This window comes from Eschrichtius robustus, chromosome 11 (genome assembly GCF_028021215.1).
Source record: "Eschrichtius robustus isolate mEscRob2 chromosome 11, mEscRob2.pri, whole genome shotgun sequence".
Taxonomy (NCBI): domain Eukaryota; kingdom Metazoa; phylum Chordata; class Mammalia; order Artiodactyla; family Eschrichtiidae; genus Eschrichtius; species Eschrichtius robustus.
The window spans coordinates 87,423,173-87,442,624 of record NC_090834.1 but is presented as its reverse complement, the minus strand read 5'-3'; the positions used below and the strand labels follow the sequence as shown (position 1 = coordinate 87,442,624).

At 37.0% G+C, this 19,452-nt stretch overlaps 1 protein-coding gene across 1 annotated transcript in view; it reads left to right on the top strand.

Moving 5' to 3' along the window:
• Positions 1-19,452, top strand: part of LOC137772249 (uncharacterized) — a 195,878-nt gene that overhangs the window by 87,110 nt on the left and 89,316 nt on the right. Inside the window, exon 3 of the mRNA XM_068556112.1 lies at positions 14,107-14,352. Coding sequence (XP_068412213.1) covers positions 14,107-14,352 — 246 coding nt within the window. The remainder of the gene's footprint in view (positions 1-14,106; positions 14,353-19,452) is intronic.

Below are 19,452 nucleotides of genomic sequence, written 5' to 3'. Positions count from 1 at the left end.
CTGGTTCCGTCACTTACTAGCTGCATGGCCTTAAATAAGTTGCTTAACCTCTCTGAGTCTCACTTTCCTAATGTAAGGATGTCAGTACCTACTGTCTAGGATTGTTTGAGAATTGAATGAGATAGTCCATGAAAGAGTTTCATAAAGTTCTTGGAATTTAGTAAGCATTCAATAACAGTTGACTATTAACTTTTTATATTAATGGGGAGGAATGAGGTACTCGAGTCAGCCTTGATAAGCATGTATAGGGTTGAGAAACACTGATGGTTTTATTTGCTTTAGATAACGTCGGAGTGAAGTGAATATGGCCCATTCCATGACTTAATAAGTTGGTAAACTTTTCCTTTGTGCCAAATAGTATGAATGGAAATATAAATCCAGAAGTAGAATTACGGAAAAGGTGTGGTGACCCATAATGACCAAATGCACCGTGTACTGCATTTCTCTTACACGCTGACACCTTGAAGTGAGGTCTAATAAAGAGAGCTGGTTCTGCGGGGATGATAATAACAAGGTTGTAGGTTTGATGCCTGAAATCAACCAGTTAGTGTGATATAGGGAAATGGTCTGCCTTTTCATTCTTAACCACTGCGCCACCAGGGAAGCCCTGCCTTTTCATTCCAGACCTCGCTGGAGTATTGAAAATGACACAGGATGAAAGGGAAGAAAGGTGGCTCCTCACTCCTAGAAAGGTCCCTGAGACTCAAGTCCTACTGGTGGTTCATTAACCTCAGCTAAATTTTGAGTCCTGATGATGTGTCAGGCCCTGTGCTAAGTGCTTTCCACCTGTCATCTTATTGAATGTAATGTTGATAACAGCAACGTGGGTGTTCTTTCCCCCAACAAACATCTACTCATTTATGGATCTTAGAGAAGTGAAGAATCTTGTCCAGGTTCCCTTGAAGAGCAAGTGGTGGAGTTGGGACTTGAATCTTGGTTTTTCCACCCTGAATTCTTGACCTCCAAGCTATGCATTTTTGCTTCAAGATGGTTATAGTGTGTTTACAGCTTTGTTAATGAGGGATAGCCATTTTCTTAACAAAGATTAGAGCAATTTGACTTCCTGCTGGACACAAGATGTGTGTTTTTTCTTAGTACCCAATGTCTAAAGACTATAAAATGCCAGCAAAATCATTCGTGAAGGTGGCTCTGACAACCATCCACTGAATGAGTTCAGTGCTAGACTGTTCTCTTGCTTTGCTTGTTCATTCAAATGAGCCTTTAAAAAGTTGCATATATTTGTTTAAATACTGACTTCATAGAGAGGGTAGGAAGAAGTAACATATTTAAGTAATTCATTTTACTTACTGCTCTTTGTGATGTTTTGCCTGGGAATTTGCATACAATATGCATAATTAATGTGTCATAGAGCTAAAATAATTTCTAAAGTTTCTAGTTTCACATTAATATATTTTATAATAAAAAATAAATTATAAAAAATCAATTAAATGATTATTTGAGTCATAGCCAGCTATAAGATACCCAAAGTGTCAGATTAGTTAAAATACTTCCTGGTGCATAAATTAAGCATTTTAGGAAATGACATTAATTCTGTTAGACTCATTCAAGATAATATTTCAGCAGATTAATACTCTGTGATTCCAAAAAGCCCAAAACATCTGATATTTCTAAAAGTCCTGGGCATAAGCCTGAGCTGTAAATAGGTTTGATTCTTATATGATCACTTAGCTTCATGCTATTCCCTGGCCCTTGACTGGCTCCAACCCTGACCAAGTATTATCTACACGTTGGCTTTTGGTCTCCAAGGGACCAGATGAATGAAACAGAATGAATTGCTTATGCAAATTTATCACGACTTCCGAAACAGAGAGCACCCCGCCCCCAACACATACCCCTTTGTTGGTAAATTCAGCAACTATTCTTAGAGAGCAATTGACAGAAAATATATAAAATTTATATAATGTGCTAAAACTTAGCCTTTGTTTACTTAAACGTTATTCAACCTAAGTATAAAACACACTGCTAGGGCCCTTTAAAATTTTTTTGGTTAGATTTTTAATTCAACTCTAAAGACAGTTCAAGTGAGAAACTTCAGCGCGTTGATTTTGTTCTTTGAGTCATTGCACTGTAATTAGTTGAGTTGTGTTTTAAATGCAGCACAAGAACATCATTCTTGTCTGTTTATGTCAGAAAAAAATGACTAATGAGCACTTATCAAAAAGATGAACATTTTTTCATTAGATTAAGTACAATCAAAACAGATTTATAATGTACTATTATGTTTCAGCTCGGAATAAATTGAGTAAAATTGCTAATATCTTAACAGCTTCCTGAGAATTTCTTTGCACGGCAGGCTTCTCCTCCCCCACACATTTAGACTTCAGGAAAGTGCCCATTTGTGGCAACTTTCTCTGTGGAGTCAAGACACATTTCCAAAGGATTTAGAATGCCCTTAATATTATTTGTAAAGTCTGAATATTTGTGAAGCAGTTGTCAAAATTGATTTCCTTTGGATTATGCCAGTGTGCTTTGCTGCTTAATGACATAGTTCTTTAAAGTTGTTTTAAGAAATGACTTCCCTCTGCTTTCTCTTAGTGGTCAGTCAAAATGCCAGCTGGTACTCAGTACCATGCAGAGCACTCTTCTATTTTGAGATTTTTGTATTTGCTCAAGTGGATGAATTTTAGCCTATGTGTTACCAAGAGGTGCAGACGATGAAGGCTGATTCCTTGGGAAAGTTTCAAGTAAAGATGTATAAGTTAAGAAACGTCTCTTTTTAAATGTCACTTGGATGGCAGTTTATTTTCAGGTCATCAAAGATTCTAAGTAATTACTTGCTCTTCTACTATGTGAGAATTAAAGTCCATCTTTGTCAGTGCCTGCTTGGGGCTGTATAAGTACGTACATATCCACACAGCAACCAATATAACAAGGCCTTATGTGGATAAAGAAGAACCTTGACTCCCTCAAGTTTTCTGAGTTTGCATGAGGGTGAATGGACAAGAGATAAATTCCTTGTATGTATATGAAGGAAAAATAAATTGTTGTGGACACTAGAGACTTAACTTAGTGTAATCATAATTTTTGTTTACATTGCACACTTTTTGGGAAAAAATATTAATTGAAGTATAACACATTTATAGATGAAAGAAGCTTGACGAATGTCTACAAAGTAATATACCCATGTAAATGCCACCCAGACCAAGGTATAGGACATTACTAACCCTACAGAAGCCTTCTTTATGTCCCTTCCCTGTCGTTATGCCCCACCCAAAAGTGAATATCATTCTGATTTCTATCATCATAGATTACTTCTGATGTTTTGGAACTTTATATACATGGAATCATACAGCAGCTACTCTTCTGGCTTCTTTCCCTAAAAATTATGTCTGTGAGATTTATTAATGTGATTATGTGTAGCAGAAAGTCTTTTTTTCAAGGTTGTATAGTATTCTGCTATAGGAATATCCACTTTTTAAAAGTACATTTATTTATTTACTTATATTTTTAGTTTTTTGGCTGTGTTGGGTCTTCGTTGCTGTACGCGGGCTTTCTCTAGTTGCGGTGAGTGGGGGCTACTCTTTGTTGAGGTGCATGGGCTTCTCATTGCTGTGGCTGGCTTCTCTTGTTGTGGAGCACGGGCCCTAGGCACATGGGCTTCGGTAGTTGTGGCATGCGGGCTCAGTAGTTGTGGCACACGGGCTTAGTTGCTCCACGGCATGTGGGATCTTCCCGGAACAGGGCTCGAAACCTTGTCCCCTGCATTGGCAGGCAGATTCTTAACCACTGCGCCACCAGGGAAGTCCAAATATCCACTTTTTCTTTATCCATTCTACTATTGATGAATACTTGTGCTGTTTTCAGTTTGGGGCTATTATGAGCAATGCTGCTGTGGATGTTCCTGTATGTGTTTTTTGGGGGACATATGTATGCATTTTTATGGACTATATACCAAGGAGTGGAATTGCTGGGTCATAGCACATGCAGTTGTATAATTTTAGTAGATATTGTGAAATAGATTGCTAAATTCTGTCTACCAATTTACACTTCCCAGCAGGGTATTAAAGTTCTAGTTGCTCCACATCCTCATCAACAAAATAAAATTTTAGCCATTATGAGGGTTTAAATGGGAAATAATTATGGTTTTAATTTACATTTCCTTGATGGCTAATATTTAGTACCTTTTATTACACTTATTGGCCAGTTGGATATCATCTTTCATTATGTCCCTATTCAAATCTTTAACTTATTTATTTTTTTTAAAATTTGGGTTGTGTATTTTTTTTTCTCATTGATTTGTAGGGGTTCTCTATATATTGTGGATATTAGTTCTTTTTGGATATATGTATTGCATACCTTACTGGTGTCCTTTGATAAACATAAGTTCTTAATTTTAAAGAAGTTAAATGTATTAATCTTTTATAATAAGAGATTTTTGTATCCCATATTAAGGGATTATTTTGCTTACCCCAATGTTAAAAATATAGTCTGTATTACTTTCTAGAAACTTTATTGTTTTTCCTTTTACATTTAGGTCTGTAATTCATATAGAATTGAATTGTGTGCATGTTTTGAGGTGGGATAAAGTTTCATTAAAAAATGTAAACTATTAAAAATATTATCCTTTCCCCCATTGCATTCCAGTGGCACATTTTTCATAAATTGCGTGGTCTTATATGAGTGGCCTGTTTCCTAGACCCTGTTTCATCAATATATTTGTCTATCCTGTGCCAATGCCACTGTTTTAATTACCCTATACTTTATAATAAATCTTAATATTTGGTAATGTAAATTCTTCAACTTCATTCTTTTTCATGTTTGTTTTGACTATTCTAAGTCTTTTACAGTTACATGTAAAATGTATGATCAATTTACTGGTTTTCATAGAAAAGTCAGCTGGGGTTTTTATTGCCTTGAACTTAGATCAATTGGGAGGAACTGATATCCTCCCAGTACTTAGTCTTCCAGTACATGGATATGGTATATCCCTCCATTTATGTCATTCTTAGCAGTGTTTTGTAGTTTTCACATTTTTGACTAGTTTTGTTCCTAGGTGTCTGGTGTTTTTGATGCTAGATAGTCTTAGGTAGCTTATGTTTTACTAATGTAAATGGTATTGTTTTAAAATTTCATTTTCCAATTGTTTAGTGTTAGTATCTACAAATACAATTGATTTTTAAGTATGATTTTTAAGGGACTTCTCTAAATTCACTTTTTAATCCTTAATAATTTATTTGTAGATTATTTTGAATATTTTAGGCATATACTCATAGCATTTGTGAACAATGGTGATTCTTTTCTTAAAATTAAAAACAATAAATTTATTTCCCTTGGACCACAGTACAGTGTTTAATAGAAGTGATTGCAGACATCCTGATTTCATTCCTAATTTCAGTGGAAAAGCTTTCACTATTTTACCATTAATATATTTATTGTAGATTTAAAAAAAAGATATTCTTTATTAGTTAAGGCAGTTCCTTTTATTCCTACTTTGTTAAGATTTTTAAACACCACAAATGGGCATTGAATTTTATCAAATGCTTTTTTTCATATATTTAATGACTATATAACTTTTCTTATTTATTTAGTTAATGGGGGTAAATTATATTGATGGACTTTCAAGTTTTAAACCAGCTTAGTATTAGTGTGATAAATTAAGTTGGTTGAGGCCTATTCTTTTTACATACCACCGGCTTTGATCTGCCAATATTTAATTTGATTTTGCCAAATTATTGCATCTATGTTAATAAGAGAGATTGGCTTTATACTCTTCCTTTCTTGTAATACTTTTTCTTTAATGATAAGTTTTGGTATCAAGGCTGTACAGGCCTCATAAAATGTGTTCAGAAATGACTTCGCTTTATTTGTTCTTTGGAATAATTTGTATAAGATTGGTGATAGTTCATGAAATGTTTAAAGAATTTACTGATGAAGCCATTTGATCCTGAAGTTTTCTCTGTGGACAGGCTTTAATTACAGATTCACATTTTAATGGATATAGGACTATTTGAATTTTCTGTTTCTTCTTTTGTCAGTTTTGGTAAGTTAGTATTTTTAAATCTGAATTTGTCCATTTCATCTAAATTATCAAATTTATTGGTCTAAAGTTATTTATAACATCTTATCTTTTTAATACCTGTGATATCTGTAGTGATGTCCCTTTCTCATTTCTTATATTGATAATTTGTCCCCTCTTTTCTTTCTACAGTCTTACTGGGGTTTTTATGAATTTTATTTGTTTTGTTTTATTTTCTCAAAGAACAAACTTTTGGCTTTATTGTATTTTCTACTGTAGGGATTGACAAAATATGGTTCATGGGTCAAATCTAACCCATTACCTGTTTTTGTAAATATAGTTTTATTGTAACACAGCTATTTCCATTCATTTATGTATTGTCTATGACTGTTTTTGCATTACAGTGGCAGAGTTGAGTAGTTGTGACATATCTTATGGCCCACAAAATTTAAAATATTTACCATTTGTCCCTTTATAGAAAAAATTTACTGACTTCTCTATTATTTTTTTGTCTATTTTATTGATTTTTGTCCTTATCTTCATTATTGCTCTCATATCCTTTCTTTTAGTTTAATTTGCTGCCCTTTTTCAAGCTTATTGAGATGGATCCTTAGATCATTCATTTTCATCCTTAGGTTTTCATTTAACTATTGTATTTTCTCTAACTGCAAGTTAGGTATATCCCACAAGTTTTTATATGTCATATTTTTATTACTCTTCTATTGAAAATGTTTTCTTATTTTCCATTGTGATTTCTTATTTAACTTTATTAATTGATTTTCAGGCTTTGGGGGAGTTTTAAAATTGTGTTTTTGTTGTAGTTATTGTTACTGATTTTTAGATTAATTCCACTGTGGTCAGAGAATATACTCTGATTTTAATTCTTTAAAATTTGTTGAGATTTGTTTTATGACCCAGTATATGCTTTATTTTGGTAACTTCTATATGTACCTAAAAATAATGTGTATTTGGGCTTCCCTGGTGGCACAGTGGTTGAGAATCCGCCTGCCAATGCAGGGGACACGGGCTTGAGCCCTGGTCTGGGAAGATCCCACGTGCCGCGGAGCAACTAAGCCCGTGTGCCATGACTGCTGAGCCTGCGCTCTAGAGCCCGTGAGCCACAACTGCTGAAGGCCGTGTGCCTGGAGCCTGTGCTCCACAACAGGAGAAGCCGCCGCAATGAGAGGACCATGCACCGCAACAAAGAGTAGGCCCTGGTCGCCGCAACTAGAGAAAGCCCGCGCGCAGCAACGAAGACCCAACACAGCCAAAAATAAATAAATAAAATAAATAAATTTATTGAAAAAAACCCCAATAATGTGTATTCTACAATCAGTGGGTCCTGTGTTAAGTTTTTAATCGTGTTGTTCTAATTTTCTATAGATTATTTTCTGCTGCTTCTTTGAGCTATTGAGAGAGGTGTGTTAGAGCTGCGCATTGCAATTGGGAATTGGTTTATTACTCCTTTGGTTTTGTTAGTTTTTACTATATTTGAGGCTGTGCTATGAAATCTTTGTTGAATTGACCTTTTTATCTTTACCGAAAGTTTCTCTTTTATATGTAGTAATACTTCTTGCCTTAAAATCTGTTTTGTCTGTCATTAGTATATCTACACCAGCCTTTTTTCTTGTTTATGTTTGTATGTTTTCCATCATTTTACTACCAACTTTCCTGTGTCCTTATATTTAAGGTGTGTCTATTATAAATAACATGTGGTTGGGTTTTTAAAAAATCCATTCTGACAGTCTATGCCTATTATTTGGAGTAGTTTGTTACAATTCATGTAATTATTGCTAATTCTTATTCAAATCCACTATACTACTGTTTGTTTTTTGTTTGTTTCATCTGTTTTTTGTCCTTTCACCTGACATATTGCCTTCTTTTGGATTTGAAAAGTATCTTTATTGTTTAGTTTTCCCTTTATTAATTAAATATTCTTTTTCTGATATTTTTCTGATTATCCTAGAGGTTATATCATGCTTCCTTGACTTATACTCAACCTTAAATTAGGATTGTTATCACTTACTAAAAAAAGAAAAGATCTTATAACACTGTAACTGAATTTACCCTCCTATCTCTTTTGCTACTGTTCTGGGATATTTTAATTCTATATATATTTTAAACGCCACAAGATATTATTAATATTGTTTTAAGCAGTCATTATTAATTTAAGTTTACCCATCTATCTACTCTTTCCATTGCTCTTTATTCTTTTCTGCATTATTATGCTTTCATTGAGGGTCATTTTCCTTCTGTCTGAAGAGTGCCCTTCAGCATTTCCTAGTGTAGGTCTGTTTGGGATAAATTCTTTCAGTTTTTGTTAAAATGACTATTTATTTTGCTTTCATTTTTGAAGGATGTTTTCTTTGGGTGTAGAATTCTAGCTCTGCAATCATTTACTTTAAGAATTTTAAAGGTGCCACTCTTTTTGTCTTTTTTATTGTTTCCATTGAATAAGTCATCTTATTGTTGTTGCTTTGAAGGTAAAGTGTCTTTTTTTTTTCTCCTGTATTTAAGATTGTCTTTGTCTTTGTTTTCAGCAGTTTTGTTATGTTTCGTTTTCTTTAATTTATCCAGCTTGTGTTCATAATGATTCTTGAATCTGTGGCTTCATTTCTTTCAGTTTGGGGAAATTTTCTGCCAATATTTCTTCAAATATTGCTTCTTACCCAGTATCTCTCTCCTTCCTACTTTTTAAAAAAGTAGTGTCCTATCTGTTGCTTATGTTTGTTTTGTATTTTAAAACCTTCTATCTGTTTGTGCTTCAATCTAAATATTTAGACTGATTTGTCTTCCAGTTAATTAGTTCTCCCTTCTGTGACTAGTCTGTTGTTTAACTGATCTATTGAATTCATAATATAATGATTGTATTTCATAGATTCCAATGCTCTGGTAAAATTATCAAATTTTTTAATCTGTTTTTTGAACATATTATTGATAGCTTTTCAGGGTGACTTTTGATTTTTTTATAACTTCAAATTTATAGAAAACTTGTAGGAATAGTGGAAAGCATTACTGTATATCTTCTAACTAGATTCACCAATTTTTTACATTTTTTCCCTCATTTACTTTATCATCTTCCCCTCCATGCACATGTATTATCCCCCCACCTACCCAATGCACACACATTATTTCTTTCTGAACCATTTGGCAAGATATTGCAGATGTCATCCTTCTTTATTCCTAAATTCTTCAGTTTGTATCTACTAAGAACAAGAAATTTCTCTTATACAACTTAGGTACAACTTCAAAATTAGAAAGTTTAATATTGATACAATACTGTTACCTGATCTACAGTCTAAATTACAATTTTATCAATTATTCCAATAATGTCCCTTCTAGCAACATCTTTTTCCCAGTCTAGTGTGTAACCTAGGATCATACATTGCATTTAATTGTCATATTTGTTTAGTCTCCTTTAATTGAAACAATTCTTCTTTATCTGTCTTTCATGATCTTGATATTTTTGAAGAGTACAGACAATTACTTTGTAGAATGTTCTTTAATTTTGGTTTCTCTGGTTTCATCATGATTAGATTCAGATATTGCATTGTTGGCAGAAATAGCACAAAAGTGATACTGTGTCCTACACAGTCCATCGTATCAGGAGGCATTTGATATTCATTTGCTTCATTATTAGTGATATTAACATTGATAACTTGGATAAGGAGCTATCTTACCAGTATGAGCCAACATAAACGTACCATTATTAATTTGTAGTGCGTAAATAATTTGTGGGGAAATACTTTGAGACAGTGCAAATAATCTGCTCCTCACCAAACTTATACTCAGTATATTTTAGCATCCATCAATGATTGTTGACTGAATCAATTATTACTATGATATTTGCAAAATGATGATTTTCTAACTCCATTATTCTTTCTACATTTATTACTGAGCATACTTATGTAAGGGATAACTTTTCTTCACCCCCATTTATTAATTTGGTAGACTTAATAATTCTTATCTAATTCAAAAGGTTATAATGCATTGATCTCATTTTCAAATTTGATGCTCAGATGTTTCAGATTTGGCCATTGGGAACTCACTCAAGCAGGCTCCATGAACTTTTAAAAATAATTTCAACTAATTAATTTATTTTTGGCTGCGTTGGGTCTTCGTTGCTGCGTGCGGGCTTTCTCTAGCTGCGGTGAGCTGGGAGCTACTCTTCGTTGCAGTGAGTGGGTTTCTCATTGCGGTGGCTTCTCTTGCTGTGGAGCACGGGCTCTACGCGCGCGGGCTTCAGTAGTTGTGGATCGCGGGCTTAGTTGCTCCGCGGCATGTGGGATCTTCCCGGACCAGGGCTCAAACCCATGTGCCCTGCATTGGCAGGCGGATTCTTAACTACTGTGCCACCAGGGAAGTCCCTCCCATGAACTTTTAACATGCCCATCATTCTCTGAACATTTCTTTACTTTCTGGTGCAGTGAGATATTCCAGGATCATCTTTTACTTTATCTGTCCCATCATTAGAATCAGTTGTTTTCTTTAAGGAGCCCTGGTTCCTTTTTGTGGAGATGGGTATTTACAAACTAAGATCTGGGCACTAAGTGTGCTGATTTTCTACTGGAGTGCCATTATGTCTAGGCTCAGCTGGGCTAGGAAATCTCTATCTCTGCCTCTAATCGAGGAGTTCATATTGATGCTCCCAGATCTAATCTAACACCAGAAGGTTCATTTTAGTCTTTTTCCTTTCCATATTTGTAAGTCCTTTTTCCAAGTGACAAACCTGGTTCACATTATCCTCAGTATATTTACTCACTTGCCCAGGCTTAGATTCACAGAAAGTGTTTCAGAATTGCTAACCCTACCACTATAAAAAATCATACTGACTAACCAGTGTTCAATACTTGTTAAAAGATTTTTGTTTTCAAACTGAGGGTATATAATGAAAACTCTGTATTCAAAAGTAATTATTTTTCCCTTCAGTGTTATTCATTTGAATTATAGGCTTATTTGTTTTTGTTTATATTCCATTTTTGGTTTCTTTCCCCTCCATCACTGTTAATTTAACTTCATCATCTTCATCATCATCATTATTTTATGTATGTAAAGCATTAACATGCTTCCAAAACTCAAAATTACATAAAACTCTATATTGAGAGGAGTGTCACTTGCCCTTTCTCACCCCATGCACCTTAATGCACCCTTATTAGTTTCTGGCTCATCCTTCCTGAGTTTCTTCTTTTTAAATACAAATGAACACATTTATATTATCTTATTTCCTCTTCTTTCTTACACAAATGTATCATACTATATATACCCTTTTTCACTTTGCTTTTATTGATTGACAGCAAATATATCCTGGAAATCACTCCATATCACATCTTCTATAGTTTTTACTTACAGTTGCATAATATACCATTGTGTGAATATACCATAGCTCATTCAACCAATCTCCTATGTGTGTTTTTTCCCAGTATTTTTCAATTACAAATAGTGATGTACTTTGTTCGCATGTTTTTTTGTTTTGTTTTGTTTGTTTTTACATTCTTGAAGGTATATCTTCAAGGTAAATGCTTAGATGCAATTCAAAAGGTAAACCTACTTGTGGTTTTGTTAGATATTGTCAAATTCTCCTCCCATAAAGGTGGGGGGACATTCCCACCATCAATGTATAAAACTCTCTTTCCTCATGGCTATGTCAAGAGAATGTGCTATCAAGCTTTGTAATTTTTACCAAATATAATCATTGAGAAATGGTATCTCAGCATAGTTATAATTTGCAGTTATAATTTCTATTATAACTGAAGTTGTCCATCTTTTCATATGTTTATAGGTCATTTAAAATCTTTATTTGTGAATTGTCTGTCTGTGACTTTTGCTTATTTTTCTATTGGGTTTTTGATCTTTTTCCCCCTTCAGTTTTAGAGTTCTTTATGTGTTGGGCCTTTTTATCTGTGATGTATGTTATTCATAGTTATTTTTAAATCTGTGTGAGTCTGTGGGACTATTTTTATTTTATTTCATTAAAAAAAAATTCCTCTGTCCCTCTTTCCTGGTTGGCCTGGTATTTTGAAACTGAAAGTCTGGGGTCTTTGCCCTCCTCCTTGGCAGCTCTGAAAGCTCATTTTTGGGTTCTCAGTGGAATGAGACTTCTGTTTCCTCCTGAGATTTTAGTCGTGTACAGTTGCTTCTGCTGGTTTCTTTTTCTCTGAGCATGTGCAGCTTGTGAGTCAGCAAAGGCCTTGAGGGGAATTTGCCCTATTAGGCTCACTTCTCTGCAGCCCACTTTCTCCAGGATGTTGGCCTTTCAGTTTTTGTCAACTCTTCCAACACAGCAAAACCACTGCAAGCTCTAGGTTGCTGTTACCTCTTCAGTCTTTATTCCCCGTGTGGTGAGTTGGCAAGTGCCCTGATGAGAAACAGCAGAGGCCAGTGTGTTACCCTGTCCCTGGGGGTACAGACTGTAGAGTCCTGCTGCTGTGATTTTTTTCCTCAGATGTTCAAACAGCTCTTCTTTTATGTTTCATCTAGCTCCTGCAGTTGTTCTCAGACAGAGAGGTTATTCTGATACCGGTTATTCCATCATAGCTGGTATTCCATTCCAGTCATCTTTCCACTTAGCACATTTCATTAAATTTGTATGGAAATGAGAGAACACAGTCAAATTGACAAAGCATTTTAAAATTGACAAGGAAATTGGCCTGCTCGTACACTGCTGTGGAGGGTATGAATTGGTACCACCTTTCTGGAGGGCATTAATTTATATCAAAATCCTTAACAACTCACTTACCCTTTGACCCAGCAATTCTGCTTCTAAGTATTTATCCTAAGAAGATGATCATGGATGTGTGCGAAGGTTTATTTACAAAGATTCCAATGCCATTTAACAAACTTGGAATCAAAATTCTCAATATGCAGCAAAAGAATATTTGATAAATTTTGGTGCTTCAATACAATGGAATATAACAGAATCCAACACTGCAAGTGATATAAGAGAATATTTAAGCATATTTAGACACTCTCTCTATTTAACATTAGAGAGTATTGTTAAGCACAGGAGATTACAAAACAACATGAGCAGTACGGTCCTATTTAAGAATGTGTATATAGATATATAAATATAAGACTGGAATAGTGCACACAGAAGTGTTAATAGCTGGTATTGTTGGGTTGTTGGGTTTTTTTTTTTCCCCCTTTGTGCATAATCTAAACATTTTCCATAGGACATTACTTTTGTTCTAAAAGAAAACTAATGCACTTAAAAGAAAAAAACCTTATAGTTGATAGGCCCAATTGATAATATTTTCTGGTAAACATTTTACTTTATACTGGTTGCCCAAACTCTATCTTTATGCCCTTGGTGATGTTACAGATTTTGTCAGAAACAGTACCCTCCTTGAAATACTTTGTGGAATAGAGCACCTCCATACAAATATACTTTAAATTCCTACTAGTCAAATTCAAACAAAGGCTTCACTTGTTTCTGTCAGTGTGTGTCAAAGCCTTTTAAATAAGGAGTCCTTTTAAAAAGTAAGGGACTTCCCTGGTGGCACAGTGGTTAAGAATCCGCCTGCCAGTGCAGGGGACACGGGTTCGATCCCTGGTCTGGGAAGATCCCACATGCCACGGAGCAACTAAGCCTGTGCACCACAACTACTGAGGTATTTATTTATAAATAAATAAATAGATTTGTGGCAAGGACCTGGATTATCAGGGAAGATTTATTTCCTAGCAAAAAAAATCTAATTTCCTTCTTTTTTTAAAAAATTTAATTAATTTATTTTTGGCTGTGTTGGCTCTTGGTTGCTGCGCTTGGGCTTTTTCTAGTTGTGGCGGGTGGGGGCTGCTCTTCGTTGCGGTGCGCAGGCTTCTCATTGCGGTGGCTTCTCTTGTTGCAGAGCATGGCTCTAGACACGCGGGCTTCAGTAGTTGTGGCTCGCAGGCTCAGTAGTTGTGGTGCATGGGCTTAGTTGCTCTGTGGCATGTGGGATCTTCCCAGACCAGGGCTCGAACCCGTGTCCCATGCATTGGTGGGCAGATTCCTAACCACTGCGCCACCAGGGAAGTCCCCTCTAATTTCCTTTTTGAAACCAATGGCCAAAATTTAAGGCAATTGCTTTTGTAAAACTAAAATCAAGATTTCTGGAGACCATTCTTATCCTCTATTGCTTTTTTTCTTGAAGGTACTCTCCAAGGCAGCAATTACCAACTACGACCTTTTGGGTTTTGAGGCTGCTTCCTAGGAATGTCCGTTCCTTGGCTACATCATCAGAGAATCAGAGACTTGAGGATTGCCACCAGCACCACGAGGCCTATGGGTACTTCTTGCTCATCCAGACGAGGTGGCAGGACAATGACCAGTACGGCCATGGGAACGATGCTGTGTACTACAGCTACTTAGACACAATTATCAACCAGTACCTGAGGAGGTAGGTGTGGGTTTTGCAGCCCCCATCCTCATGTCACCCCTCTGGCATGCTCTCCGGTGGGAGTTCATGCAGGGCATTCCTCTAGTGTTTCTGCTAGTATACCACCTCCTTTGTTGAGCCAACCGAAAGTCAGATTATTCTGGAGAACAGCAGCACCGATAGGTTAGTGAGGATAGTGTCCTGCTGCTCCTGCAGTCGCAGGTGTTTGTCTGTCTTGGTCCTTTGCACTAAATTGGCAGCAAATGTGCAAGCTTTGAGTCTCAATTAAACAACTACACAACAAGCTACATAATATTCAAACCTTGGAGTTTGAGCAGACAGTAACTTCAGCCCTCAAGGCCTTTTTGTGAGAAAAGCAGCTGCTTCCCCCACCAAGGGCACATAAGGGGGAGGGGAGAGAGTAAAGATGTTTATTATAGCCTCTGAATGCCATGATGACACAATTGCCATCAGAGGTGTGTTTGCAAGATTGGTTACTGTATGTTTGGTTAATATAATTGTCTGTATGAAAGACTGAGCTGCACAGAGAGATCTGTGTAAATCCCAGCTCCACCTTGCATTAACTGTGCAGTTTGGATCAATTTATTTAACCTATTGCATCTTCTGTAAAAATGACTTGCATTTATTGAGGGCTCTCTCTTTGTTTGGCACCGTAAAGCCTTTACACAGCCTTTCTTGTTTAATCCTAAAACAACTTGATGAGAGAGTAGCAGATTGTTGGTCCACTGCCCAAACCTCCTTGCCTGTAACTTTCAGGGCACGCTGGTCTGACCGTCCACTGTCAGCACTAGCATTTCTTTGCCTAAGGACTTTCTCTGGCCACCAGAGCCCCTTTGGCCGGCAGGCCAGAAGTGCAAGGAATCAATGTTCCCCAAAAGCAACCTTCAGTCACTGACTGATGGGAGTTAGTGTATGAATACCCCAGCTTCCTTACCTCTTGGATGAGATAACTCTGAGCTGCACACGGTATACAGGCCCCCAGGCTTCCCTAGTGGGATTAGGCTCCAGTTCCCAGAGTGGGAGCTTTAAAAAAATTGAGATAAAATTTACATAACACAAAACCTACTATTTTAACCATTTTAAGTGTGCAATTCGGTGGTTTTTAGTATATTCACAATGTTGTGTAGCCATCACCACTACCTAATTCCAGAACATTTCCATCACCCCCCAAAAGAAGCCCCCTACCTGTTCATAGTCACTCTCAGTTCCCCTCTCCTCCCATCCTCTGGCAACCTTTCTGTCTCTATAGATTTGTCAATTCTGGACATTTCGTATAAATGGAATCATAGTATATATAATCTTTTGTGTCCGGCTTCTTTCACTCAGCGTGATGTTTTCAGGGTTGGTCCACGTTGCAGCTTGCATCAAGCTTGTTGTTTTTTATGGCCAAATACTATTCTGTTGTATGGATAAACCATATTTTGTTTATTCATTTGTCATTTGATGGACATTTGGGTTGTTCCCACTTTTTGGCTATTATGAATGATGCTACTATGAATATTTGTATACAAGTTTTTGTGTGGACATGTTTTCAGTTCTTTTGGGTATGTACCTAGAATGGAATTGCTTGAGTCATATGGTAACTTTATATTTAACTTTTTGAGTAACTATCAAACTGTTTTCCACAGTGATTGTGCCATTTATATTCCCACCAGCCATGTATGAGGATTTCAACTTCTCCACATCCTTGCTAGCACTTGTAATTATCTATCTTTTTGCTTATAGTCATCCTGGTGTGTATGAAGTAGTATCTCATTGTGATTTTGATATGCATTTCCCTGATGACTAATGATGTTGAGCATCTTTTCACATGCTTATTGGTCTTTGGTACATCTTCTTTGGAAACATAACTATTCAAATCCTTTCTCCATTTTTTAGTTGGGTTATTTGTATTTTTATTGTTCGGTTGTAAGAGTTCTTTATATATCCTGGATACTAGACCCTTATCATATAATATGATTTACAAGTACTTTCTCCTGGAGATCAAGATGGTGGAGTAGAGGGATGTGGAGCTCACCCCCTCCCACAAATAAATCAAAAATACATCTACATGTGGAACAATTCTCACAGAATACCTACTGAAAGCTGGCAGAAGATTTCATACAAGCAAAGGTGCAAGAAAAGATCCTCACATCACTGGGTAGGATGAAGGGAAAAGGGAGAAGAAGACAAATACTTTCTCTCATTCTGAAGGTTTTTTCACTTTCTTGCTAGTGTCCTTTGACACACACAAGCTTTTAATTTTGATGACAGTGGTAACTTTTTGAATAGCAAATGCTTTATTGGCTACTTTCCCTTCCTGTCCCTTCCTCATTTCTGCAGGAGCCCTTCACCTAAAAGAAGTACCTCACTCACATTGCAGATTTACTATGTGAGGGAAATTAAATTTTTTTTTTCTCCGAAAGGATATGCTTTCACTTGAAGAGTGCCTCGTTCTCTTGGATGCTATGTGGTCCTGAATTGTCACACTAATTTTACTTTTTGTGCACCTGTCAGTGATTCCTCTAGAAGTAGCTTGTACTTGCTTACTTATGAATAATAAACCGTCTTTTTCAGCACTCATGATAGCTTTTAGGAGAATGTGTGCTTTATACTTTGAAATCCACAGCAGGAGGTAAAAACAGTATTTGAAGCTATTTGTAATTTCATGTCATTTGTCATAGGGAAACTTGACAATGAATTTTCCCAATTCGCTCCAGGGCTACTTACTCTTTTCTAAGGAAGGATCAGCCTTGTAATTTCTTTGGATTGACTCTCAATTGTATTGCAGTTGAGACCTAGTGGTGTGTCTTAGTCAGTTTGGGCTGCTATAATAGAAATTTAAACTGTAAACTGTAAACCACTGTAAACTGGTGGTTTAAACAATAGAAATTTACTTCTCACCATTCTGGAAGCTGGGAAGCCCAGATCAGGGTACCAGCATGGTTGAGTTCTGGGGAGGGCCCTCTTCTTGGCTTGCAGACAGCTGCCTTCTTGCTGTATCCTCACATGACCGAGGGAAGAGAGATCGAGCCACCCTCATGACCTCTTCTAAATCTGATTACCTCCCAAAGACTCTACCTCCTAATACCATTCCATCAAAGGGTAGTGTTTCAATATATGATCTGGGGGGAACACAGACATGCATGCAGTCCACAACATGGCTTTTGTGACTTTTGAAGTCTTCCATTTGTAAATGGGGCTTCTAGAAAGACAATGTGCAGATAATGATTGAGTCCTTTATCCAGTGGAGGTTGTGTCTGTGTGGTCTCAGTTTGTTGTAAACCGTTTCATGCGAGGTCTGCTTCTGCCAATTTTGGGGGTAGGGATGGGGGTTGGCAGCATGTAAAGAAGAATTTCTGCCAGAATAGTGTCCTGTTTCATGTAGAAGCCTCCAGGTATTACACATTGACTCCAAAACTGTGAAAATACCCTGACCATTGTGGTCAGGGACTTCCTGATCATGACAAAAAATGGGTTTACCTTTATACGTTTTCTAAGAGATCTGAGGATTGTTTAATAGGTTGCTCACTGACTGTCAAAAGGCAAGCCAGCACCGCATAGAGGTGTGAGGACACTGGGAAAACCAGCCAGGGAGAGGCAGCCTCATTTCACCAGTGTGAGCCAATGTGAGGAAGGCAGCTGGTCAGGTGGAAGCAATGCATCCCAGCCTGGCTTGCACACTCGCCTCCTTCCACTTGGCTTTCTAAGGATAGGCGGCACTGTACAGGTGCCAAACACCATGGGATAATCAATGAGCAACATCCTTGTCTAGAAGATTCCCTCTTTGGTGGGGGGAGGGGGGGTTCTCCGGGAGAGGGAACCAGGGAGTAATGGAAGGCATGGCAGGGGAGGGAGAGAAAGACAGCAGAAGAGGCCATGGACTGCCCAAAGTTCCCATCACTTTGACACACGGAAGGGGTTAAGTCATTCTTGAACAGTTTATCGCTCATCAATTGTAATTAAATATGTTTATATTAAATTATGTTCTGTAATTAATGTAAAATCCTTTAGCCTATGCTGTTATTAGAACCAGATGCTGAAGTACCAACAATATTTCAACATGACTGTGCTGCCTCGCCAGCTGTCTAACTGTAATTACTTTAATCTCAGCTTGTTATCTAATTATCACCTTTGTAAAGGGAAAAGTACTCTCTAATGCTTACTGATTGTTTCAGATGATGATGAAGAGCGGGGAACAGCTGTCAGAGATCGTGGGCCCTGCTTATCACAAAGAAGGAACTTATCCTGAGATCTGTTCTGGGCCAAATTGCTGAAAAAAGATGTCCCAGGCAGGAACTGGGGACTAGTCAGTAAGGGGAGACAGTTGGTGTGGTAGTTAAGGGTCTGGCCCCTGTGGATAAACTGTCAGGTGACATCTGCCTCCTCCAGTGATGGCTGGGGGACAAGTTACTTAGTCTGTTTAAGACTCAGTTGCCTCATCTGTAACATGGAGACAGTAATAATACTAAAATCTACCTCAAGGACTCCTGGGGAGATTAAATGAGATAAAACATGTGAAGCCATCAGCAGTGCCTGACAAAATGTCCATACTTAGTAAATGTTAACTATTTTTTCTTTTTGAAAAAAATCAGTGTTGGTTTTCAACATTTCCATCTAAGCCAAATCTGAAACAACTGAAATGGGTATCTAAATGCCAGCGGCTTGGCATTACCAGTTTGTTTTCCAAATTATCTTTAAGTCTGTCCTTTTGGGACTGAAATTTACTTTTGCATTGCTTATTCAAAAATGGTTCACCCAACCAGTATAGATAAGTATTGTCAGGAAAATCTCTTGAGGGGGAATAAACCATTTTGGAGTATCCTTCAGTACTTTATGCACGTACTTTCAGGTCAGCAGTTGATGTGGCAACTGTAGTTCATTCCAAAATAATCATTAAAGCAGATTCTCTTAGGATGTTTATTGAGCTTCTAATATCCTCCAAGCTTTACCTCTCAGGGCTGCACTCCCATCAGAGGGGAGCTGGCAGCCTCTCCCTGCTGTGGAATAGCACGTCCATCTCCCCAGTTAGACTGTGAGCCCCTTGAGGGCAGGACAGGGCCTTCATCATTCTTTTGTATCCTGAGTAGATTGCCCTGCCTGGCATGTATTTTGCCTGGC